Raw genomic sequence first — 26,149 nt, forward strand, 5'->3', positions numbered from 1 at the left:
AAAATGTTTCCCCGCCTGTCATTTTTTTGTGCGGTGATTGTTGAATGCGCTGTTGTGCAGACTGCGCTGAAGGCGGCTGCTGTGCTGAGGTGTCGGAAGAGCAAGAGGGAGGAAGAGGAGGAGGAAGAGGAGGAGGAGGAGGCAGCAGAGAGGAAGGAAACGAGGATAACGTCACGAAGACTCGGAGTAAAAACAGGCTGTTTAATGGACGGACCGTGACGAGGGCTGCGAACTGGGGGTCGATTTCTGCTCGTTTTGGACAAAGATGTTTGTGTTCGAGTCTCCGCTGTGAAGAGGAGCGGCCCGTTTGAGCGAGGAAAACCGCGACGCACAGCAGCGGATTTCATCTCGCTCCTTTTCTTTCTTTCTTTGATTTTTTTTTTTTTTTTTTGCGGGGCTCCGCTAAAGCAGGAAAATGGAAGCGTGCGAGGCTCTCATCGTGACACATTGAACGTCATTTTCTGCAAATATCCCCTCCTGTTCTTCATCTTTTAATGCTCAACGAAGACGTCCACTTAAATCGTGCGCCGCTTCTTTTTATTCGGGGGACGCTCCTAGTGTCAGCTGTATTCAGAAGCATCGGGAGAAATTCACAGGTAGCCACCTTTTATCCGAGCCTGACAGCCGCTGCATGTCTGCGGAGGATGAAATGACAGATAATGATGATGATGGTGGTGTTTCTGTGAGTGGGGATATTAGACGCCATGAGCGTGGCTGAGGATGGGATGAAGGCCGCTGTCTGGACAGTCCACCGATGCGGCCTGCAGTCAGTCACTCCCTCCGTGGTGCATGGGGGAGCTCCTGCCGCTCCTCTGCGCGTTTCCACTCATGCACTTTGTCTCTCTATGGCTGCAGAAGTCCACGAGATGCAGCTTTTGGTTGCACCTAAAGGGGTGGGGGCCCCCCTCTGACCCATCATCCTCATCATCATCCCAGCATCTGGCCTGGATGAGGCCTACCCCCCCTCCATCTTTTTTGTCCGCTCATTGGCTAAATAAACAGCTGAGCCAGGAGACAGACCCATGATACACCCCTTTTGGCTTCCATTAGTGCTGCGTGATCCATCTGGTGCGGGTCGCTCCTGGGAGCAGCGCCGTGGCCAAACGCCCCCCCCCCCCTTTCCCCCCCTGTAGTGTGGACTGCATGCATGCTTCTGGGGGTTTTTGTTGCATGCAAACACTGTCAGAGGATGTAACTGTAGCTCTAATAGGCGGAGAAAAATGACAGGCAGTATGTGCAACCTGCAGGATGCTCAGCAGAGATCATATTTTTATGATCTAAAACTGTCAGGTGGCATGAATGATCTTTGCTGTGTGCAGCAGCTTTCTAACTGGCCGGTCAGTAGTGGTTAAATCGCTTCAGATTATCACAGATTATACTCCTGAGTTAAACCAGCCATGGTTGCATTGTCATAAACAGATTACAAGGATTTTCTCACTGTGGAGATTTGAAACTGTGCTCCATTTAACTATATCTACAAATAGAAAGCAAGAAGTGTTTTAAGTAATTTTTTTAAACGTTTTTTTTGTTAAATAAAAATCAACCGGATTAATGGATTAAATATATAAAACCATGCTAATCCTTGATAGGATTTACAGGATGCATATTCCGTCACCCTATTAAATTTCAGATTATGCTTTATTTAGATGATAATGGTTACAGTTGTGCTTCATTCAACAGGTGAAAGAACTCAGCAAAATTCAAAATGAGTGAGTTGGAGCAGCTTCGTCAGGAGGCAGAGCAGCTGAGGAACCAGATTAGAGTCAGTGCTCTTTTCGTTTCAGCCAAAGCTTTGATCGTTATTGTCTGTCAAACTGAGATAATTCACCAACTTTTTTTGTTATTTCTGCAATTCCACGACCAGGATGCCAGAAAGGCATGTGGTGATTCTACGCTGTCACAGGTAAATACCCAAACACTCCAAAAAATCCGACATTTCAAGCAGAATTGTAAATTGTTTGTACAAAAAAAATCACCACCTGGATTAAATTGAGACTATTGGTGGAATTAAATAATGAATGCATTTATGAAGTATCCATAAACTGTTATTTAACTAGAACTGATGCAGCTAACAGCCTCCTTCTTTACCAAGATATGAAACAGATGCAAATCTGTTTCAGAGGGATTAGATTATTGACGTATCAGAGAAAACATCTGCAGAGAATTCTCAAGATGCCAAAATTAGGTTAGGAACTGCACATTGCACTGAGGAATTATGGAGAACCCTCATTTCTGAGGAAAAATGGGTTTAAAAAAAGGTTAAATGACCCAAATAAGAAACTGTAAATCTCTTGCATGTTTGAAAACCCCCTCCAATCATCTTTTGATTTTCTGTAAAAGCGTCCCCAGTGGTCTTTTAATTATGATTATGCTGTTTTTAGCCAAAATAAAAATAAAAATTGTTGTTTTCTAATTCATAGTTTCTGTAGAGTGGCACTGGTTCATTAGAAATTCACCTCTGAGTTGTGGGCAGGACTGTTGGGTGAGCATGGATCTACTCGTCTCCAAGTGGATGCATCAGAATGGAGCAGAGCAGGAAGCTTGTGGCCCGCCCAGCGTATTTCTATGTCACAAATATGCTCTTTTTGAAACAGCATTTTTTTTTGTCTGCTCCTGATTCCCAAGGATTTGAAAAAGATAATACTCAGAAATGCTATTTTAAGCTTAACTTTCTCTTTATGTTCACAGTTTTCAACAGAGTGGGCCTTTAATGTTAAAAAGTATGAGCATTTCAGCACACAATGTAAAAGCACTTAAAGAAAACATGTTAGTCAGGATAATCTGAGAAAAAGGCTTTTATGGAGGCTTTCAGACTTGACTCTGAAGGTCTCATTTACCCAAAGAGATTTAGATGAAGCTCCCATAGTTCCTAGAGACTTTCAGGGCCATGATTTGATCTTTGGTGGGCCAGTTGACTACCTTTACTGAATGACCCGTGTTAGTCCAAGGTGAATTTCTTTGGTATGAACAAGATACCACTGTTCATCCATCTCTATGGACCAGCAACCAGAGTGGAGCTTTCTAAGCTTTCAGGGTGGACCACCAGAGTGGAGCTTTCAGGATGTGTTGGAGAGGACTTTGGGGAGTCGGTAAAGATCTTTTGCAAAAATGAATACAACGGAATGGAAACAAATGTGGAAACATGACAGATGTGATCATTCGCTGTGATGAAAACTAGAGGCAGTCCAATTAGTGTGTGAGAGTTTTTGTGGATGGGCAGCACATTTGACATTATGACAAAATTATTATTGACATTATTATTATTATAAGATAGCATATTTATTCATATGGAAATGATGTTTTGATGGGGGGGGGGGGGTGGCCAAATTATTTTTTGATAATGATGAATAAAATAGATTAGATGCTTTTAAAAAAGACTTCCTTACATAAAGGTGTTTCTGCACAAAATCCGAGAGGAGAATAAACACGATTTCCCTCAAACGTAGATGGCTGCTGGTCTGGATCCTGTGGGTCGGATTCAGATGCGGACGAGACGCACCCTCCGTGGTCACCTGGCTAAGATCTACGCCATGCACTGGGGCTCAGACTCAAGGTCAGAATACTTTCGTTCCGCATTCAACACTATTGATTTGTATAAAAACATCAACATCTATGCTTGCTCTGTGACATGGAAAATCATTTGTAACTGTTTGACTCAAGACGGAGGATTTAAGCAATGCAGAAAATGTTTTCATATCGCTCAGCTAACGCCTCCTACAGTCGGAACAGTGATTCACTTCGTCTTTGTTTACTAGATCAACAAGAAAGACAGATGATCTGAAGAAAAAACAGAAACACTTGTTCTTTAGGGGAGCAAAATTGGCCAGTTCAGCACTAGATGAGCTTGCTATGAGGATAATTCTCATTTTTACAAATCAAATGAAACTGCTGTTTTCATAGCTCCTCCCAATTCTGTCATTTTGCTTTAATCAGAGGGAGTTTACTCCCAGGAAATGACATTTGTCTTTTAAAAGGTTTGATATAAATCTCTATTCTGCATTGTGCAGCTGCTACATGTTAATGTCTTTAAAAAAAGTAAATTTATTGGAATATAATTATCATTTAAGGACATTTTTTTTAAAATAAAGATTTTATTTATCAAATTAAAAAAAATTTAGGGCTACTGTTTGCTCTGAAAATCTTTAAAGCAATCTTTGTACATTTTAGTCGCATTATTAAAACAAGTTATTTGTTATTATAAAAATATCACATAAGCAACATTTCTAATCAGAATACTTAAACTGTTACATTTACACATTTGCCTTTTATTATCTTTAGCATCATGTTAATGCTCGGACGGCTGGTTTCTTATAAAGCTTAAATATTTCTGTTGTAATTTATGCAGCTTCTTTATTAGGCTTGTAAGATTTCATGGGTGCAGTTTGAACTTAAAAAATGTTTTTTTCTCTTCTTCAGGCTTCTGGTTAGTGCTTCTCAAGATGGAAAACTCATCGTTTGGGACAGCCACACGACTAACAAGGTAAAGTCAGTAAAAATATTCCTCTCACGAGATCATCTGTGCAGCATGTCTAGACTAGAAGTCTCATAGTTAAGTTGACTCATAATGAGGTGATTGGCTCATTGCAGCTTTAACTCATTTTAATGATGTTTGGCAACATTTGCCAATCCATTTAGCAAACTTTAGTCCTAAAACAACCATTTTTATTGTTTTCTTGTTTCATATCTGTGGAGCTTTGATCTCATCTAAATTCATTTATCAATAACACTAAAGGACTTGAAAATTCCAATGTCAAAACTGAAACTGTGATTACAAAAAGAGGGAAAAAAGACTGACCCATTTCTGTGATTCCATTTGGTTTCCCTCTGCTCCGCATTTCTCAGATCCATGCCATCCCCCTGCGCTCCTCCTGGGTCATGACGTGTGCTTACGCCCCCTCTGGGAACTATGTGGCCTGTGGAGGCCTGGACAACATCTGCTCCATTTACTGCTTGAAGACGCGTGAAGGCAACGTCAGGGTCAGCAGGGAACTACCTGGCCATACAGGTGAGAGTGGCGTCCAGCTCTCACTCCCCCCGCCCCCCCAGTCAAACACTCTTCAGGCGTGCATGCACAAGTCCTCCGTCTCATGGGAATCCCCAGTTTTGAAGCTTTTGCAACAACAAAGCTTTGTTTTCATTATTATTAGTTAAGAAGATCATTCAGTCCTTACTGAGCTGAGCTCAGATCGGTCAGATTTTAGCAACACCATGACAGGATTTTATCATTTGTGGCAATGAAGCTTTGTATATTACATCACATTTGTGGAAATTGAAAAATAATATATTAAATGGTCAATTTAAGCATTAGCCAACTCCTACAATGATTGTTTAGTGGTAAAAGTCCAAACAGGCAGCATTATTCGTTTTCCGTATTGAAATAAAATTAGGGTTTATTGTTGCATTTCTGGTTGAATAGTGTGACTAACACTTAACTATAAAAAATCCTATAGGTTTTTGTATTTTCCTTGCAATAGCTTCTCAAATCTTATGATAATGAGCCCAACAAAGAGAATACATGTCTATTTAAAGTTTGAATAAGTAAACATGCTACAAAATTAATGCAAATTTATTCAAACTTCCAGTTATTTCTGAAGTAATGTAATGTTATCAACCTTTTTAGGGTGAAAGATTACTATTTATGACTTTACGATCAAATGATGCTTTAAACAACAACCCATTTTTAGATATGTTCCTCTTCCAGATGCATGATGGGACATGTCTCTTACCCCTTAATGAGCTTTTTGACTCTTGCCTCTTTTCTTGTGTCTCAAAAAGTGAATAAAAACTCCAGTTCACACCTGCAAAGGTTGCAGGTTGCATACTTCAATTCATTTTCACCATGGATGGTGTATTTATTTTTTTACTGATTAGCATAAAAAATATTATAAAGACAAACCTTGATGGTTTGAGTATTGCAAAAGATTTAGAGAAAAAAATATGATTTCAAAGTGTACAACAGTTTAAACTGTGTCATTTGATGAAAGTAAAATAAGCAAACAAAAATGTCTTTAGGTAACATCTGCAGTGTTCCTGCTGCTGAAGCACACCTGTCTGAAAAAAGTTAGGATCATTTAAAAACAGTGTTTTGGTCATTATTAAATTTAAAAAGTAATTTCCTCATTTGTTTAAAAGGAGGTAGTGCCATCAAGTTCAGATCAGTCAATGTTAAAAAGAAACAAGATAGTATCTCAGATCCTGCATGCCTCAGCCTGTATATCAAAGCTCATGGCAGGGAACTGGAACAAAAAAGGAAAAAGTAGAAGAAAGGCGTCTCTGGAAGGAGCCTGGCAGTCTTGTTTGGGTTTGTAAGACTATTGTAATCAAGACTTTAGACATATGAAGCCACGGTGGATATGATGAGTCAGAACATTGGAGAAAAATAAACACGGTATCTTATGACAAATATTTAACATTAACTGGTAGGCAGGGCGGTGGAGGGATGATCATGAGGGGTTGATCTGAACTTTGTTGTGAGCCAGAGGTTTCTGGTTTGACAGCTTTCATATCTGCCGAAATAGGAATATGTTCCTGATCAAAATCTCCTTTCTGAATTTCCAGGTTACCTGTCATGTTGCCGTTTCATAGATGACAATCAAATCATCACAAGTTCTGGAGACACTACCTGGTGAGTTCCAGAGTACCAAACACTTCCTCCACGTAGGATCGTCGCTGACACTCCCCTCTGGTATCTGATTCAGTGCGATGTGGGACATCGAGACGAGTCAGCAGACCACCGTTTTCTCCGGCCACACCGGTGATGTCATGAGCCTGTCCCTGTCGCCTGACCTGCGCACCTTTGTGTCAGGAGCCTGTGATGCTTCGGTCAAGCTCTGGGACATCAGGGACAGCATGTGCCGGCAGACCTTCACAGGCCACGAGTCGGACATCAACGCTACCTGTGTGCGTGCTTCTGGTTACTTTGTTCCCCTTTGCTAAAACAAAAAAAGCTAATGTGTAAAAGAAATGACTCATCTTGGCATCCTGACAGTCAAAGAGTGTGGCACAAACGGAGACTAATCATTATTATTCAACCAGATTGATCTGATTTTGATTCTGTCTTTTCAGTTCTTTCCCAACGGCAGCGCTTTTGCTACAGGCTCTGACGACGCCACCTGCAGGCTGTTTGACCTTCGCGCAGACCAGGAGCTCAGCGTCTACTGCCACGACAACATCATCTGCGGCATCACCTCTGTGGCTTTCTCGCGCTCCGGCCGCCTGCTGCTGGCAGGCTATGACGACTTTAACTGCAACATCTGGGATGCCATGAAGGGGGACCGAGCGGGTGGGTGAAACAGAATAACATGGAATAACTGTCTCACCAAAGACTTTCTCCAAACTGGTGGAGCTGAGCCAAATTGCAGCAAAAAAACAAATGAGTAAATAAGATCCTTTTAAATTTGAACCTTTTTAGCTACATTTCAAATTATTTGATATTTATGAGATCATACATTTAAAGTCCCACTCTGATCATCTTTTGATCTATTTTAAAAGCATTCCTAGTGCTCTTTTGATTATGATTGTGCTGTTTTTGGCCCGAATCATAAATGCTGTGTTGTTTTTCTAGGACGTAGTTACTGCAGGAGTTCATTAGAAATTTGCCTCCAAAATTGTGGGCAGGACTATTGGAACGGAGCAAACGCGCCTCCACTTCCCATCACCCATCTGGTTACACATTTTCTCTCTACTTTACAGCCCGTCGCACCCCCAACCTAACATTAACAGTATAACAGAAATGGCGAGCAATATTGGAGCTATCCAGCCGTACAGTTTTGATCCAGATTCCAGTTCTGACGATGAAAACAAAGATGTGCATGGATTTATTAGTCTGTAAGTGGATGCATCAGCGTGAGGCCAGGCTACTTTCTGCGTCACAAATACAAGCTTTTTTCAACAGCATTTTTTGGAACAAAGATATTTTCAGAAATGCATTTTTAAGCTCAATTTTCTTTATAAATATCCTCCAACATCAGAAAAAGGCGACAAGAACATGCTAAAAACACAAAAAACACAATTTTCATCGGAGTGGGTCATTTTTTGGTTACAACTGCTGCAACCATATTGATCACCATCATGTCTAGTCTGACCAAGAACTTTTTTTTACTAAACTCCTACAACAAATCTCCAAAAACAAGAGAGATTGACTTAATGAGGGCAAAGTCATGTGCGGTTTCTTGACTTTAACAGATCCAAAGTTTTTGGTTGACCTGTGCTTTCCGACTTGTGATGTTTTGCTCTTCAGCGGATTTTCCCGCTAAAACCTTGAGTTCAACACCACACTTGTCAAGGGGTGAAAGTGGTCATTGTAATGGGCCTTTATCGCTAAGACATATTTCACTGTAATAAGAGGCCTTTTGTTTCACTGCCTTCTTCCTGTAGGAGTGCTGGCCGGCCACGACAATCGCGTGAGCTGTCTGGGTGTGACGGATGACGGCATGGCGGCGTGCACGGGCTCCTGGGACAGCTTCCTGAAGATCTGGAACTGAGCAGCCGTACACTGCCCCCACCTGTGGCCACAGGGGTGGTGCTAGTGGGGCACAGTTTGCACCCTGTATTTCACACTGTATGTACGATTTGACAAACCTGTACTGTACATAATATACATGACTTATGAGTTTACACACACTGCTTGGAAAAAAGACGACACGAAACTGACTCACGTTCACAGAACTTACGGCTGATCAAAGTGCACAGAAGCACACGCACACATTCACTCTGTAAAATAACATGTGAGACCAAAAACAGCCAAGTCTTCTTCTTCTTCTCCAATACATAAAAAAAAAATACAAAACACACTTTATCACTATTACCTGAATGAAGCCTTTTAATGCGCCTGATATTTCTCACTGCTCCTCCAGTTCAGCAGGGAATTGTTGGTCAGTTCTCTCTTTGTTTACAATGCAGCTCTCCAGTGCACTTCGCATTTCTTTCTCCACAACTTCTGTCTCATTTGCATCTCAGCAACGCTTACGAAAAAAAAAAGAAAAGAAACGACGTGACACCATTAACGCTTCTTAATAAATAATCACTTTTTCTTAGATGTACCTTCACATTACCTTCCGTACATCTGCTCTGAGGATTTTTAATTTATGTCAATTTTGACACTTCTTCGTGTTTTCCCAGTGTGCCTCAGATACACTGACGATTAGAGACGATTGATGCAGTTAAATGATCTGGGGTAAAAGAGAAGGAGAATGATCTCAGCAGGCAGGAGCCAGTATTTATACTTTGACTTTGTCACTGTACTATCTTCATTGCTGTGGTATAACTGTACATAATATTAATAAATAATAGCCACTCCTGCCATTCGTCAGTGCTTCATTTGCTTTGGTTTTACTATCCATTTGAATTAAATGGACCTGTACTCTACCATTGTATTTTCATAAATAGACTTCATTATGGAACTATATGGACTTCACCTCCATTCACCTTTAAACATCTAATACAATATTTGTACACACAAAAGAAAATGTGGTTTTATATAAATGTTAAGAGACATCTTAGATAAAACACTAAATAATTAGGTGAATGAAAACGTTACTGAATTGTTTTACTGTTGACATTTTTAGACTTCACAATATAACTTGCTGAAATTTGTTTTAATATTTGGAAAAAAATATTGCCTTTGAGGGCGGTGGAGAAATGTACCTGACCCAAAACAAAAAAATATTTCAACAACATCTAAGTAAAGTTAGTTAACTGGATTTATTGTTTTCCTATTAAAAATAATCTACTGTTTTAAACTAAAGCTGGTAACCATGTTTTGGCTGTCTTGCACTTGAAAACAGATAAAACTGATTTAGGAGGGTTTTCGCACCACCACGTGGTTGAAAACGGAAGTACACTTACTCACTGGTACAGCTGGATCCCCAAAACTAAACTACAGTGGTGGACAAAATTGTTGGTACCCCTCAGTTAAAGAAAGAAAGTCCACAATGCTCACTGAAATGACTTGAAACGTTCAAAAGTAACAATAAATTAAAAATTACTGACAATTAAATGATCAAAATCAGCCATTACTTTTGAGTTGTTGATTAACAGAATTATTTAAAAAAAACCTAATGAAATAGGGCTGGACAAAAATGATGGTACCTCCAAAAAAGCCTGAGAACTAGTAGCCCAGGGGGTCATGATGAACACAGGTATGTCCTTTAATTGACATCACAGTTGTTTTCAAACCCATAATCAGTCAGTCTGGCTATTTAAAGGGAGACAAATAGTCATGTTGTTGTTTGGTGAAAAGGTCTGTACCACAATGAACATGGACAACAGAAAGAGAAGGAGAGAATTGTCCCAGGACATTAGAAACAAAATTATAGACAAACATGGTAAAGGTAAAGGCTATAAAACCATCTTTAAGCAGCTGGAAGTTCCTGTGACGAAAGTGACACATATTATTCAGAAGTTTAAGACCCACGGGACAGTGGCCAACCGATGACAAATTGAGGAGACGGATACTTGGAACTGTATCCAAAGAGCCCAGAACAACCTCCAAAGACGTTAAAGGTGAACTCCTAGATCACGGTGCATCAGTGTCAAATCGCACCATTCGTCATTGTTTGAGCCAGAGTGGACGTCATGGGAGACGACCAAGGAGGACACCACTGTTGAAAGGAAATCATAAAAAAGCCAGACTGGAACTAGCAAAAATGCATGTTGACAAGCCCCAAAGCTTCTGAAATTATGTCCTTTGGACAGATCAGACAAAACTGGAGCTTTTTGATAAGGCACATCAGCTCTATGTTCGTAAACTCAAAAATGAAGCATACAACGAAAAGAACACTGTCCCTACTGTGAAACATGGAGGAGGCTCAGTTCTGCTTTGGGGCTGCTTTGCTGAATCTGTCACAGGGTGTCTTGAAGTTGTGCAAGCTAAACTAAAATCTCAAGATTATCAAGGCATTCTGGATAGAAATGTGCAGCCTAGTGTCAGAAAGCTTGGTCTCAGTCGCAGGTCATGAGTCTTCAACAGGACAACGATCCAAAACACACAGCCAAAAACACCCAAGAATGGCTAAGAGAAAAGCGTGGGACTATTCTGAAGTGGCCTTCTATGAGCCCAGATCTGAATCCCATTGAACATCTGTGGAAGGAGCAGAAACATGCCATTTGGAGAAGACACCCACAAACCTGAGACAACTGAAGCAGTTTGCCCATGAGGAGTGGACCAGAATACCTGTGGACAGGTGCAGAAGGCTCATTGACAAATACAGAAACCGTTTCATTGCAGCGATTGCCTGAAAAGGTTGTGCAACAAAATATTAAGTTATGGGTACCATCATTTTTTTCCAGCCCTATTTCATTAGTTTTTTTTTTAAATAATTCTGTTAACAACTCAAAAGTAATGGCTGATTTTGTTTATTTAATTTTCAATAAATTTTATTTTGTTACTTTTGAATGTTTCAAGTCATTTCAGTGAGCATTGTGGACTTTCTTCCTTTAACTGAGGGGTACCAACAATTTTGTCCACCATGATATTATTTTTATTGTGTACATGTTGACACGTGAACATTTTTGGAGCCAACAGGTGTGTTTATAACATTTGAGTGTGTGTGGACAGGCCCCGTCCCTTCTAGATTTGTATTACATCTGAACCTGACCGTAATGATAAACATCCAGAAACTTGTTGCTTTATGCTGCTTCATGGTTTTACCCCCCCCCCCCCCCTCACCCTCCTATCCCCCCCTCTCTAACATCCCTCTCTCCTCTTCCCTCTGTTCCTTTCATTTCCAACACTAAAGATTTTGATTAAAATGAATAAAGTTTGGCCTCGATTACAAAAGGGGTTTATTCAGACATACCTCTGGTTTGTCAGAAGATTCTCAGAGATCCTATGGAATACAGCAAAGAGGAAGATCAGACCCCAATGTGGAAGAGCTGAAGGTCATTTTTTCCATTTTGTATCAATCTATTGTTATGATACTTTTATGATGTAGCAGAGATTTCATTAAAGAGTAAAAAAAATATGATTGAGTCACTTTATTTTTCAAACAATCTTTATTAAGACATGAATTCATTCAACAATCTTTTAAAAGTTTAAAGTTTATGAAATACAATCTGGAGTTAAACTTCACAAGTAACACAGACAGGCCCGCACGTGAAAACATTGTAAAACTATTAAAGAAGAATAAAAAACAAAACTTTCTAAGGAAATAAAAGATGTTTTATTTCTGCCTACAGATCCAAAAAAAAAAAAAAGTTTCGATCTGCTTCACTTCTAGCTATAGCTGCTAGACCATTTAAACCAGACTAGAGTATAAGCTGTGACAGAAAAGTGCCTCGTGACAAGTCATCCATCGGTCATTTCATACAGATTATGAAGGCAGATTGAGATTTCACTTTAAAAGCACATGTTTTTTTGATGATTAAGAGAACTAAAGTCACACCAACCGGCCTACATTTCTCCACCAAAGCCACTACCTGCCAACGCTGTCGTACACAGAGCGCGGCTCTTGATTTGTTCAAATGCTTGTATTGCTTATGAAACTAAAACATCGTCTTTCTTCACAGCGCAAAGCTGTAAGCCTGCAACCCAACAGCGTCCCTTCACTGATGATGGACTGACAGGTGAGATTACAGCCACTCAACTGTTGCCATGGCTTAGGGCAGTTTTTCTGCAAAAAACAGAACTGCACTAAAGGTGCTTTGAGGGAAATCTATATCTCTTAAGCAAAGAATATAAATTCCTGCAATTTGGGATGAACCTGAAAGAAAAATATGCTATAATTTCTATACTTTATTCTTCCATAAAACTCATCTTTTGGTCTATATTATAGTATTCACCTTAATTTAATTTCAATCTATGGTTTGACTGTGATTTTCCTCCAAGATGATGGTTAGTTTGTAGATCAGCTTCACAAATTTCATCCTGTTTCTAGTTGCAAAGCCTGTCAGACATAACTAATTGATCAAAGGCTCCATCACCCCTTTCATGAGGATCACCTGAGAATGTGAAAGACCCGATTCAACAGGACTGATTGCTGCACTGACAGTCCATGTCCACACAGCAGCGGACTGCCCGCTCACGTAGAGCAGCTCATTTTCACCCCGACGAGCTTGACAGCTGATCAAATAAAGCTAAAAAAAAAAAAAGAGCAAAATAAAATGTGTAGAATCCATGACCCCGCTTCAGCCTCAACATTGTGCTTGGGTTATTGGTGTGGAACATACTTTAATATAAATACAAATCTGTCATAGATGTACATTCACTTTGATTTCTCAATATAGACTCATTTACAAATTTCAGAAAATAGGCTTCTCAGAATATTTCTAACTACTCTCCCCACCACAAGATTAACACAATTAACACCACTGAAGAACAAGCACTTATTTTAATCTGTGCACTATGAAGCTGTATAATCTGAGCAGGCATCACACGCAGTTTCATTCAATGCGCGCAGGAAACATGGCTTTTTTTCTGTGAGAGGATCGTCAACATGTCACCAGGCTGACAGTGACGCGTCATCATCGCTGTTATTGCTACTTTCTAAGGGGACACGTGCTCTGGTCTTTCAGAGCTCATCCGTGGGAAGATTAGTTTCTTATTTAAGTGCACTTAACCGATTGTTCATCCCAACAAGGGGGCGAACGGTTGTGCCATTTTGTTTGAGTTAGACATTTGAAGGGTTGGTAAAGGAGGCGGGGGTGGGGTGGGGCTCATGACCTTTCCTGAAACCTCTCGGCTTCCCAACTTCAAGGCACTGCTTTGACTGTAAACATGGCAGATTGCTTAAAAAAAAGTGGATTGTTTTTCAGAAACCTGTACTGAAGGTCATGGCACGGAACAGATATTCATTCGCTCAACGGGAAACACCACCTTCCACACACGACGACATCGTCATATCCAAGTCTAACATGCACACCGACGTGGTTTTGCTAAAATGAAAGTGCTTTCCATGCCCAAGTACGACTTATAATTCTGACTACAAAATCTTGATGAACTCCACTTAAAAAAAAAGTACATTTTGGATAACGCAAAAGATATTTCCGTAAGCTTTATTGATTTATCTATTGATCTACTCTACCTACTGATCACTAATCACAATTTTTTTTTTATTCTCACATGTTTTTTTTTGTTTAACATGGAGACAAAAATACATGTAAACTTGTAAAATGACAGAAACTTTCCTTTTTCTGTTTGTTTTGTTCAACCGTTTGTATCCGATTTTTTTTAAAATAATCTAATGTGACAGGAAGCTCAAAAGAGCAAATGATCTAATCTACCATCACCCAAACAAATTATGTTTTGGATTTATAAAGCTAGAAAGAAGCTCTGATTAATCTAAGGGATCATCACCTCTGCTCTTCTTCCTTTGGCCTCGACTTTCACTTATTTGCAAAATATATGGTGAACTTTGGCAGAATGGAAAAGATAAAGACTCTGATGAGTTACAGCCTTCCTCTGTTATCTACTTAAAGCTTACCAGCTTAGACTTTCTGAAGAATGCAAATGGCAGCATTGAGGGAGCGTTTCTGCTGCCATTCCAGGGTCAGACAATTCTTACATAGAAATGTAACAAGCTAGTTTATGAACTAAAAAGGTCGAGCTGACCGCTGTGTGCCATTTTTCTCAAAACAACCGTCTCATGACTGCACACATCAAATCAAGACGCCTTCCCTCAAGACTCTACCAGTTGGAAATTTTTATATATGTATCTGTGTGCTCGTAATGCTAGTACAGTAAAATCAAGACAGCCAGAAGGCTTTTGCAAATACGTCATCACTACATACAATATCAAATTTCTATGTTTCAGAAATCTATGAAAGCAATGTGTTTAGATACGAGTCTGACAGTTTTTGGTTTTGCCTAACCTGTGGGACAAAGCCGAGAATCACTACTGTCTGCTCTGCTCATTCACGTGACTGCAGACTAGTTTCAGAAACCGTGTTTTTGGTTCCTTAGAATGAAGACCTGTTTGCTCTGATTAGGGGTCCGTTCAGGTCAGACACTAGAAAGCATGACTGAAGCTTACAGTTTAGATAGATAGAAACTGAAAAGATACAAACCAAGCTACAGTACCTGGACTTTTACATCATTTTATGACACATCCACAATTTGTAATATGTCTACTAAGACCTTACATTGAGCCTTAGTAATGCGCTCAGAGCGGCTGCAGCCTGCAGCAGACGGGCGTTCCAGCAGTACTTATTTTTTTTGACCTCATGTCCCTGTAAACAGTGGCGAACTCGGAGGTGCCGTCTACTTGCCATTTCAACATACAGTGTTTGTAAAGAACGCCTTTGGCAAAATGCAATGTCGAGCCGTCGTGGAATGTTAACAGACTTCACAATTGAAAACTAAATAGTTACGACTGAACACAAGTCTAACAAAGAAAAGTAAACCAAGCAGGAATATATGTATATATATTATTTATGTACACACAGTACAAAGTAATGGATGTTCATAAGATTTTAAGCTCATCAGCAATGTTTCATGAGGACTCCGGGGAGAGAAGCTGCATCATAAAGAGTGTTGGCTGGAATGGATTCAGAGGTGTGTGTGTGTGTTGGGCGAGCTATAGAAGAAAGAGGGAGAGCGGCGTTCACATGCGTAAATTCAGATGCACTCGGTCCTCCCGACCCGGCTGGGCTCCAGACCGGAGCAGCTGTTCCTTCACCAGTTCATGATGCAGTTTCTGTTCAGAGTCATGAAGTACACCTGGCTGCTGCCGCCTGAACGCACCGAGGCAAAAAACACCTGAGGAGCAGCACAGACACAACAAGCACAACCTTGTCAGAAGCGATTTAACAAAACACACACAAAGCACTGAGGTACTTTGGCTTTTTAACTCAACAAAATACAAACTGTTTAGATGTATGTTCTTTAAGGACACTGTTTTTTTAAACTTTATTTGTCAATCAATTCCTTACATGTTTCCATCTGACCATTCAAATTGAATGTGTTTGATGGGATGGAGGAGACTTTGTGTTTTGGAAACCACAAGAAAGAAAAAATTCTCTTTTCTGCTTAGCAACATCCCAGGAGGATACAGATATTTCTGACAATCTCGAAATAACTCACTTGTGACAAAATAACCGTTTGTTCAAAAATTGCTCATCCATTCCTCTCAGGCAATTTTCCTCAGTCCACTGATATTCTCAGGTTTGTCTGCTCCAAATCTCTTCATCAAATCCCATCAGGGATTACCTATCCGAACTACAGCCAGGCGACTGTGATGCCACTGCACAATCTTGCAGACATGCAAGATGATACTTTTGTGCAATATATGAGGTGTTTGGAGTTACACACATGCTGTTTTTCACCCAAAAGGGGGGGAAAAAAGGCCAACTTCTTTCTACTCTCTCTCTTTTTTCAAGATATTCACATTAGAAGAAAAATATAAAAAAATGTAATATTTTTAAAGTAATTTGTTGTTGTTTTTTAAAGTTGCATAAATTCAATGTTTTTTATTTAATTATTTATTTTGCTTTTCAGCTTGGTTAAATTATGACTATTTTCTGAACACAAACCAATAAAAAATATTTTTTTGGAGCAGAAAAACTGAAAGATGAAGAACAATTTGCTCAAAGAACAATTTTGGTTTATAAATTCACATCAAACAGGGGAAGGTTCTAAAAAAGACAATCCATCCATTTTCTATCCTTCCTTGGTTCTGGGGAGGATCACAGCGGCCGATGTCAGCTACTTCAGGGTGAATGTGGGGTTCATCCAGGGCAGTTTACCACTTCATCATAAGTCTGAAGTGGCTAAAATCAAGTCTTGTGGGTTCGTTTCCACTTTCCTACGGCAGTCACTGATACTTTTCTCTTTTTGTTAAGTCCAGGTGGCAGAGTCACTTAGTCTTTGTGTACTCCTTTCCAGTTTGTGTAAAACAACTGAATTTAAAATAGATAATTGAGCTCAAAAGACAATATTCTACAACACATGAAGGGATCAAATCCCACAAAGCCCATACCTTATCATTTCTCTCACAAAGGAACTTCAACCTCTGAGCTCGTTTGTGCATGAAGACGCCGTCCAGGTGACCAGTCTCCACAGAGCGGATCTCAATGGCCTTTTCCCCCCAACCCATGATCTGGTTCGAGCAGATGTGAGCTACGGAGTAAGACACGTTATCAGAAAAGAAAGAGTAAATTAAAGATGACATGTTCAGAAGTACAGACTTATGTCAAATATGTACGAGGTTTAAAGCGTACCAACAGAGGTGGGCATCTCGCCCCACTGCAGGACCACATCCTTGATGATGCGTCCGTACGTGTTGACGTAAACACCTTCATCCTCGTAGCACAGCAGCATCTCCATGCCGTCTGAGTTGGGCAGGAACACGATGGCGTGTGGGATCACCTGACTTTGGATCTGTTTGAGCCAGAAGCAGAGCTGGGTTAGGTCCAGTCAGTCTCCCCAAATTATGAAGACCTGCAGCTCTACGGCTTACATGAACTGGGATGTAAATGTCGTAATTGTTTCCAGAGTCCACATCAATAGCGTGGAAGCCAGCGCAAGAACCATAGATGACCTTCAACCTCTGGCCTTCCTCCACTGTCAGATCAACCAGGACAGGCCTGTGTGGCAGATCTGCAAAAGACTAGTTAAGAAAAACAAAGATAATGAGAAATATAATATCCTTCCCATCGATTGGCTTAAACTGCTGTCACCAAACAGTGAAAGAAGAGACTCACTTTAAAGGCCATGAATTTGTGATAAGGTTTGGGAGCCCAGGCATACACTTCCACTGCGTTCTTTAAAGCGATCACCAGGAACTTGATCCGCTCGTATTTCACTAAACAGAGAACCCGACATTAGACACTAGCCATCAAATATTTACCAACTCATCAATCCAAACATCTGAAGAGATAAAGCTAGTAGATAAAACACATGTCCCTCACCCACTTTGTAGTGTACACAGCCCTCCATCTCCCCCACAGTGGTCCAACCCTGCTTTTTTTCAACCTCAGGGTCGTTGTGAAGGATCTTATTCCTTAGCCAGGCCAGGTAATAGACACGCACCTTGTTTTTCTTGCCTTCATTAATGCAAAAGAGAAATATTAATAGAAGAAGTGCATTCTTTATACATTCAGAGGGAGTTAAATTACAAATACTGACTTCTAGAAACAAGCAGAAAAAAATCTGTGTTAACCTACAGCTCCTCTACATTTTTATTGTATCGTTTATGCAACAGTCTCAAAAAGCAGTTGTGTGTTTTTTCTGAGTATTTGTGGATATGTCAGGTTCTAAAGTTAAGAAAAGCTCACAGGGTTTGATTTGTACTCCATGAAACTAACTAATCTCAGAGCTATGAGCAGATGTTATCACCAGATATGGTGATCAGAAGGTTGAGGCCCTCCAGGACGTCCATCTGTTGGAACCTGCGAGAGTTGATGAGCGGGTAAACTTTTCCTTGACCGCTTCGATCCAGCAGCTTCAAGCCGTTTTCTGTTCCCACCAACAAATTTACACCTGGAGACAAGGAGGTTGATTGAATTCAGATTCCTTCTGTCTTCATCTAAAACTTTCATGTAAAACAAGTCAACTTCAAAAATATTTGTGGAAGTACAGGTGTGGACGCCATTTTAAGCCCCTAAGTTTTTAAGCTTTTACGTTTTAAGTTTATAATTTATGTTTTACTTGTATTTTAATTCTGCTCTATGACTTTGTTATTTATTTTGACATTTGGACCATGAGTCTGTAATCAAATTCTATTCTACAAAAAAGTCAAAAGGATTTATAATCTAGTCCTATAATTTGAATCAAATTTTATTTTGTAAATAAATCAGTTTTCTAATCAACAGGTACTGTTTAATTATCAGCTTTAAAATGGCCCAAAGTGGGTTTGAACATCTTTATTTCTTTTACAGTCACTGACAAAATATAATGCATCATAACCCCTGGTGTTATTTTTATCTAAATGAAATCCCACTTCAATTTTCTACATTCATGTTGACATTTAACATTTGGTCCCATTTGCAGCCTGTAAACAGACGGATGTCAGGAAGTAGGGGCAGGCTTTCTATACGCCAATGCCCCCGCCCACAACTCAGAGGTGAATTTCTAAAGAACTACTGCTGCTCTGCAGAAACTATGTGTTGGAAAATGACACAGAATTTTCTTAATTTTGGCTAAAACCAGCATAATCATAATTAAAAGACCACTGGAAATATTTTTACAATAGATCAAAAGATGATCAGTTGGAACTGTAAAGGAGGCATTTTCAAAATGCATGTCATGGTGTACAAAAATGCCACAAACATTCATTACAAGGCACTGTGCCCTCACAGCTCTGTTTAAACTAGACCATCAAAGATGAGTGGTGTGATAAACCACCGTTTTCCGTGTCAAGTTCCACTAAAATATTCTTGTGGACCTGTTTCAAAGGTTTTTACCCCTTTCCTTGGTTCTGTTTGCTACACAGAAGCAAACAGAACCATCAGGAAATGTCACATGGTAACGACAGCTAAACATCTAGGGATGGTACAACCAAAAACGAGCACTGACCATGATAAGAAAAGAGCTTGCAAGTAAGTCCCTCTGACAGCTTCAGTGGAATCCTTGCTTTTAGAAGCCTGACTGGCCCAAACCCCATATACATTTTTACTATACTACATGTTTTTCCGGTTTATGAGATGTGCTTCTTTAGGTTCATACTGTGGACCGTTTTAACATGCTTTTTTAACTCCATTTGTAACATACATCTGTGGTTTTTTATCGCTTTCTGCTCTGGGTTTGCTAGAAAGTCCATTCAAACTGTAGGTGAACCATATCGGGGTTCACTTGCAAAAACAGAGTACCTCATTTTAAGAAAGAAAGTTTGTGTGTTTGGTCTGCGAGAATAAATTCTGGTGCAGACTCATCAGTGTTGATATTTAAACTGTGGTCTTTTTAAATGACACATGCCAATTGAATGTGTTCTCACCCCAGAGTGCGGCACACAGGATCTCAGAGTTGAACTTCTTCTTGTATTTGCGGATCTCTGGTGTGTCATTGGGGGGGCGTGTGTTGGTGGGATTCACATTAACCATGGATCCTTTCCTGACCTCCATCTTTAGCTGCTCGAACCTGGAGTCTGAAAACAGAGAGAAAAAATAGGTTTCTAGGATGGAAACCACCAGGGTGAATGGGATCTTCAGCTGGTATGAGATCAACCTAGTCCAGCTGATTGCTTTTTTTTTTTTTAACCAACAATCTAGCACAGTGACATGAATAATAGCTAACTTTTAATCCATCAATGTTTCACATGTTTATAAACTCAATAATTTACTCAAATTCAAATATTTTAAATAAATAAAACTACAAACTGTTGGAAAAAGCTATCTTGTTTAACACACAAACCTTAAACTATGCTAAAGTAAATAAGCAATAACAACCACAAAAATGGGTGCTTGGAGTTTTCAGGGGTTAAAGATCAAATTCTTCAGAGGATATGACCTTCTGACTCACCACTGATAGACATGGTATCCCCTGTATCTCCTGGTGATTGGTACATGCCAAGATCCACAAAAGTGGTGAAGGAGGACTTGCCTGATGCTTTCACCAAACCTCTGGACTGATACTGGTGGAGAAAAGCAGCTAAATGAGTTTATGGTTTTATTCAAGTCATCATCAAGTTGGAAGCATTTTCAAACTGTTATTTCCCAACATATTTAAATAGATGTGTTCATGACCACTAATAGGTAGATTTTATGGAGAAGTGATGGCATACATGACACATATATAAAAATTGAGCTAAAATGAGGGACAGATAAACTTAGAATCAGTAAACGTACGTCATAAACTGAGTCCTTCCCCGGAGAGGAGTGAGAGGCTGAGTCAGTGGGGGAATGGGAAGGCTGCACCACATCTGGCAAATTTGTGTATCCATTGTGATTCCTCTTCTCTGGGGTCTGCAAAGACACACACACACACACAATAATGCAGATCAGTAACATCAATGACCTAAATCTAGGATAATCATTTACAGAAATGTCTGTAAGGCCTTTACTTGTTTAGCTTGGCAAATTTCATGAAATAAATTGAGCTTTCAATTAATTTTGAAATTTATATTTCTAACAACAACAAGTAACTGAAAATGAATTCATGCAAAAGCTGCTTTCCATAACCAAAAATAACATCTGGAGTCCCATTGGAAAATATATTTGCCCGTCTTTTAGAACAGCTTTACTGGTCTGCATGAATAACACAAAACCACGGAGGAGATTATTTTTACTAAAAAGTCAAAAGGATTCTAAAAAAAAAAATAGTGCTAAATATTATTGGGGTTTAGGTTACCCAAACCTAAACACGTGAGACCTGAGATCACCTCAGCATTTGATAAAATCGAACAAAAACAAGTGCAACTCGTTTTAAAAGTATAAATGAAATAATGTCTTAAAAAATGTAAGGTCTCAAAATTTAAGGAAACGTTGTTGAAGATCTGCTCAATGGAAACAGTTTTCTTAATAGAACAGTCATATGCTTCAGTGTATTGATCAGGTTTAAATGGAAAAGAACTCAATGGATGGAGCATTTAGCAAAAGATGAATATTTCTCCATCAAACAAAAATAACTTTGTACAGATATGGATCAAATATTGATTACCATACAATTTTATGCAACAAAATGTTCCATTATAACCAGATTTCAATCATAACATAACACATTTTATTTATCCCCACGCATAGGGATGACTCACTCTCTGCACCAGCATAGTCTGATCCCCATATCCTCCAGCTTGATCTCCTTCTCCCCCCTCAGCCTCGTCTTCATGAACAACCATGGTGTTGACTGAATCAGTGTCTGCGTCTCTGTGGCTGAAACAAAAAAGAAAAACAGACCTTTGAACTGCAAGGAGAATAACGCTTTCAAAAGAAGCTAAATTGAAAAAAGTGTCGTGAAGGTTGAGCTGTTTTGTGACTTTTTCACATTTTAATAGATGTGTTACCGATCTGTTGGACTTTCTTCCTCCTCTGGTCCTTCACCGCTCTCGCTTTCTTCACTACTCTCACTGCTCTCTGAGGAAGAGGAGTAATCATTGGCCTTGACTGGGGGCCTCGGGGGCTCTTCAGCACGCTCCTTGGCATAGAGGCCGTGGTCCTGCAAACCCATTCAGTAGCATTTTTTTTATGAATTCATTCATAGCAGCTTTGAGCGTCATCAAAACAACAGAAATTGATATGAAACAACATTACGGACAACAATCTCAAGACAACGGAACCAAACTGACAAAAGGTGCAGTCCTTCAATTCACTGAATGTAAAAAACTCAAACATGAGTAAAATGACAAGTGAGAACACTGTACAGCATGCCATTCACCTATTCTGAACATCACACGGTCAAGTAGCACAACAGAAATTCATGCATGAACACACAACAACATACACCAAGAGAGGCCAGAGTTACTAACCTCCCCTATAGCCCTCTTGTAACTCTGGACATTCAAGGTAAAAATCACCAAAGAGATTTAAAAAAAAGGGAGAAACATGAGGAGCAATGATACCAGTGTTTGTTGTTTCATTAAAGTGCTATCCAAACTGAGATAAACAGCATTATCAGTGTTAGAACACTAACATAAAACATGAGATATTTTATAACAATTTCTTTTTAGTGTTTAGTCTTTACATAACACTCAGCAGTGAAAGTCACAAGAAGAAAACAACAACTTTAGATACACATATACCAGCATGTGAACTCTTAAAAGTGCCTAAATAAATTCAGATGAATTTTTTTTATTTTGATGGTTTAATTGCTCCAGTTTTCATTTTCTTAAACATTTGTTAGCCATTACTTGCTTATCGAAGGCTGACAAGAAAGTCAAAATATAAAAAAATGAAATTAACTGAAAAGTCAATAGTAAATGGATCCAAAGTGAAATAAATGTTCACAGAGTAAATAAAGAGGAAATAAACACATTTAAGGCCCATTCATCAATTAGAATTCCTACAACGTATGAACTGCTCTCACTTATTTCTTCAGAAGTAAATTATGTATTTTTTGAGCCGACTTCAACCATTACATCAACAACTTATGCTTCATTTCTGCAGCTTTGAATAAATCTAAACATAATTGATATTTTCACTATCAAAAGTACAGTTTAGTTTCAGTATAGATACTTTACAATAGTCAACATTAAATTGAATGCCCTCCCAAAACTTTATTGATGTTTTTTAACTGGCAGTGTCTAAATATAGTTTATCCTTTATAATACACTTCTGTGAAAAGGATTTTCCACTTAACCTTAACAGTTGAAAGTACAAACATTACTGCTGACAGACAAACTCGTGTCTGAACGTCCAGACAAAAGCTTAAGACGAGGAGATGGACAGGGGAGGTGATTCATGTTTTGGCTGCGCATCACTACACATGGAAGAGAGGCGCGGGGGGGGGGGGGGGGGGGGGGGGGGGGGTTCCTGTGTAGCTTTTTTTAAAAACTGGAAATGTCATTTATTTCTGGGTGGAAAAGCTAACATGGTTGACACTTTAAAAAGTTCACACAACAAACTCAGCTCATGTCTTATATTTTTTGGTTTTTAGAGATTTGATTCTGTTTACTTTCTTTTTTAAAGGTGTTTTAGTCACTTCTAGTTTTACTTTCCAACTTTTGTGTTATTACTTCAATTTCTTGCCAAATTTTTACTTTTAATGATTTTGGGAAAAGACAAAGACAAGTTATAAAAATTGGCACTTTATCCAATCCCCTTTTTTCTGGTCCAATAACCAATACGTTTACTAATTTACTTTGAAGGAAATAAAATTATTTAAATAAGGTTTGAATTAACCTCTATTTTCACATCTAATCCTTCATTCCTGTGAGACTTTGTTACTTTTGTTTTTATTCTTTGATTTTTAGCAACTTTCACCCTCAGAACAAAACGAATGTAATATGAGCATTTGTGGAGCTCAGACTTCAAAGAAGGCAACATAAAAAATGTAAAAAATCTAAACAAATCCAAGCATTCAGTTTTGGTCAGAGTAAAGGGAAAAAAGGACTTTAAACTATAAAGAAAGCTTCCCCTTAACGTGATGTATTATGTGAAGTAAGGGTTAAAATACGTTAAAGCTGTTAATATAAGATATACAACCATTTGGTAATGTCAGTGTCATGAGAAGAGAAGCATTGACACATTATCTATGTAATACTGTCTGAAAGAAGCACTCACAGCAGGGCGCCCAGGGCGAGAGGAAGTTCGAGATTCCCCTGGCCTATGGCGGCTTTCATGAGAAAGCATGGGCGAATCCATCTTAGAAGAACCTCGAAAAGAAAAGAAAATCCAGAATGCTCTAAGTGAGAAGTTCTGATACTGAGAAGGAAGGAAGAGCTGTGGGGGAGCAGCGACTCACTGAGGATGCGATGCCTCTCCAGAGAGCCCGTCTGTGGCAGATTGGAAATGATGCTCATGCTGTCGCCTCTCTCCCAACGGTCATTACGGCTGAGATCTGGATTGCTGACATGAGGATACAATAATCACAAGCAGTCAGTAATAGTCATCATCATTTAAAAACTGTGCTAACGTGGATAAAGATCAATGTAATGACTTGAGTGTCTTTGGTACCTGGCTCTCACCGGGTGCCTAATACCAGAGGTCAGGTTGGCATTAAGAGCTGTAGCAATGGATGCTGTCCTCTGAGGGACCTGAAAATGTTATATTTTTAGATATGAAACTGGTCTTTAAAAACAATACCTTGTGTAAAAAAAGCAAAACTGTTAAGGAATTATGTGAGGTTTCAAAGCTTGTGTTATTGTACAGCCGAGTAATCTCATGCCCAGTTGGAACCAGTCAGAGGATGCTACCTTTGGAGGAAGCTCTACATCTGGCAAACGAATCCAAGGGCCACGTTCCTCCCTGATCTGATGTGCAAGTGGTGCGGGGGTTTCAGAGGTGGGGTCGGAGTTCTGACGTACAAGCTCTCTGGAGTGGTTGGGGCGAGGTATGGGGAGGAGGGAAGGATCCTGAGTGGGGAATGCGGACATGTTCTTAGTGGGCTGGTCACAGAGGGACTGAGAGCGAGGAACAGGGGCAGCGTAAGGCTTTAGAGGAACCAAATGAGCCATCTGAAACTGCAGAGGACCAGGAGGGAGGTGCAGCCAAGTGAGAGCGCAGGAAGACATCAAAGTGGGGAAGAAGACACAGTTATGTTTTTGTTGGAAGGGGATTTTGTAAATGAGGGAACAAAGTGAAAACAGACATGGAAAAGAAAAAAAGAAGCAAAGTGTCAAAGGTAAAGCAACTGAGGAATTAGGAGGCAGAAATGTAGATCCATGCATTTTCACAATAAGCACAAACCTTGCTCTGCCCCCCTTGAGGTTCCACTGGCCTCTGCATGGGTGGTGTCTGAGCAACCGATCCTGATTGGCTGATAGAATCGGCACGCGACTGGATATTAGTGTCAGAGACCGTAGTGCAGATTTTGGGTGAACCCTGCCTGTTGAGTTTACTCCGCTCCTCCACCTAGAACAGGACGGTGAAAAGAAAGGTCAACAGTGTGTCGTCATGAAGGGCGCTGTGACTTAAACCAAGCCCAGCCTGGTACCTCTCGGGCCCAATTAGGTTTGTTGTTTGGCTCCAAGTTTTTGTTGTAGTGGTAAAGCTGGGGCTTCTTGTCTTGCTGCTGCTGTTGCAAAGACACCAGGTAGGCATGCTCCTGCTGCAGCTGTCTCTGCAGCCGCTCTGACTGGCGCTGCTCCTCCAGCTGTTTGCGCTTATACTCCTGAACAAAAAAGAAAAACAGCCACAATCAAAGGACAGTGGACGCACAAAAAACATCACATGGGGCAAATATAATTGTTCAATTTCTGACAAAACGTCATCATTTTGCTGATTGGCATGAGGTAAGTCGGCTGACTTGTTGACTTTTTGTCACCAGGTCTCTGCTCTTCCAGCCTTTGGCAAACAAAAATAGTCATAACTTGAATACCTCAAGTTAAAATTCAACTTTCTGCAAAGTGTTAAAAAAACATACAGTAAACTTTAAATTAGTTTTTCCTAATATGCAAAGGTGATCTCAAATCATAAACAAATTATATTGCCACCATTATTGAGGTCTGCACTCAATGAAGAATGACGAATAGCATCATCAGCAGCAAACAGCAACTATCCGGTGGCTGCAGATCCATGGGTTTAAGCTGCCGTCTGCCCATCAGTTGATTGGGGATTTGGTTCCCAACTTAAGAGTGAGTGTGTCCTTAAATATAATGGATAACCCCACAACTCTAGGAAGCCT

The 26,149-nt window shown here is 39.8% G+C and overlaps 2 protein-coding genes across 12 annotated transcripts in view; one reads left to right on the plus strand and one right to left on the minus strand.

Annotated features, from left to right (window-relative positions):
* The first annotated feature begins 106 nt into the window (after positions 1 to 106).
* On the plus strand, positions 107 to 9,303 carry gnb2 (guanine nucleotide binding protein (G protein), beta polypeptide 2). The gene is made up of 10 exons (XM_023962512.2): positions 107 to 596; positions 1,681 to 1,762; positions 1,865 to 1,903; positions 3,447 to 3,553; positions 4,417 to 4,480; positions 4,843 to 5,005; positions 6,559 to 6,625; positions 6,699 to 6,900; positions 7,066 to 7,282; positions 8,377 to 9,303. The coding sequence occupies exons 2-10, from the start codon at positions 1,706 to 1,708 to the stop codon at positions 8,481 to 8,483; spliced, it is 1,023 nt and encodes a 340-aa protein (XP_023818280.1). The 5' UTR covers positions 107 to 596; positions 1,681 to 1,705; the 3' UTR covers positions 8,484 to 9,303.
* Positions 9,304 to 11,975: 2,672 nt separating this feature from the next.
* Positions 11,976 to 26,149, minus strand: part of mink1 (misshapen-like kinase 1) — a 30,065-nt gene continuing 15,891 nt past the window's right edge. For 4 of the 11 annotated variants that reach the window (XM_078931238.1, XM_078931234.1, XM_078931235.1 and 1 more), the window contains 18 exons: positions 25,460 to 25,636; positions 25,213 to 25,377; positions 24,720 to 24,878; positions 24,481 to 24,560; positions 24,269 to 24,372; positions 24,088 to 24,179; positions 21,873 to 22,024; positions 21,624 to 21,741; positions 20,719 to 20,835; positions 20,393 to 20,504; positions 19,869 to 20,018; positions 18,272 to 18,415; positions 17,845 to 17,979; positions 17,638 to 17,738; positions 17,394 to 17,543; positions 17,155 to 17,314; positions 16,914 to 17,053; positions 11,976 to 15,694 (listed from right to left, as the gene is read on the minus strand). In XM_078931238.1, coding sequence (XP_078787364.1) covers positions 15,611 to 15,694; positions 16,914 to 17,053; positions 17,155 to 17,314; positions 17,394 to 17,543; positions 17,638 to 17,738; positions 17,845 to 17,979; positions 18,272 to 18,415; positions 19,869 to 20,018; positions 20,393 to 20,504; positions 20,719 to 20,835; positions 21,624 to 21,741; positions 21,873 to 22,024; positions 24,088 to 24,179; positions 24,269 to 24,372; positions 24,481 to 24,560; positions 24,720 to 24,878; positions 25,213 to 25,377; positions 25,460 to 25,636 — 2,340 coding nt within the window. In that variant the 3' untranslated portion in view covers positions 11,976 to 15,610. Of the gene's footprint in view, positions 15,695 to 16,913; positions 17,054 to 17,154; positions 17,315 to 17,393; positions 17,544 to 17,637; positions 17,739 to 17,844; positions 17,980 to 18,271; positions 18,416 to 19,868; positions 20,019 to 20,392; positions 20,505 to 20,718; positions 20,836 to 21,623; positions 21,742 to 21,872; positions 22,025 to 22,334; positions 22,359 to 24,087; positions 24,180 to 24,268; positions 24,373 to 24,480; positions 24,561 to 24,719; positions 24,987 to 25,212; positions 25,378 to 25,459; positions 25,637 to 26,149 lie in introns of all 11 variants that reach the window. The other 7 variants (XM_011483587.4, XM_011483585.4, XM_078931237.1 and 4 more) reach the window with 3 other exon arrangements.

This window comes from Oryzias latipes, chromosome 14, assembly GCF_053564925.1.
Source record: "Oryzias latipes strain Hd-rR chromosome 14, Olatipes_Hd-rR_3.1".
Classification (NCBI taxonomy): domain Eukaryota; kingdom Metazoa; phylum Chordata; class Actinopteri; order Beloniformes; family Adrianichthyidae; genus Oryzias; species Oryzias latipes.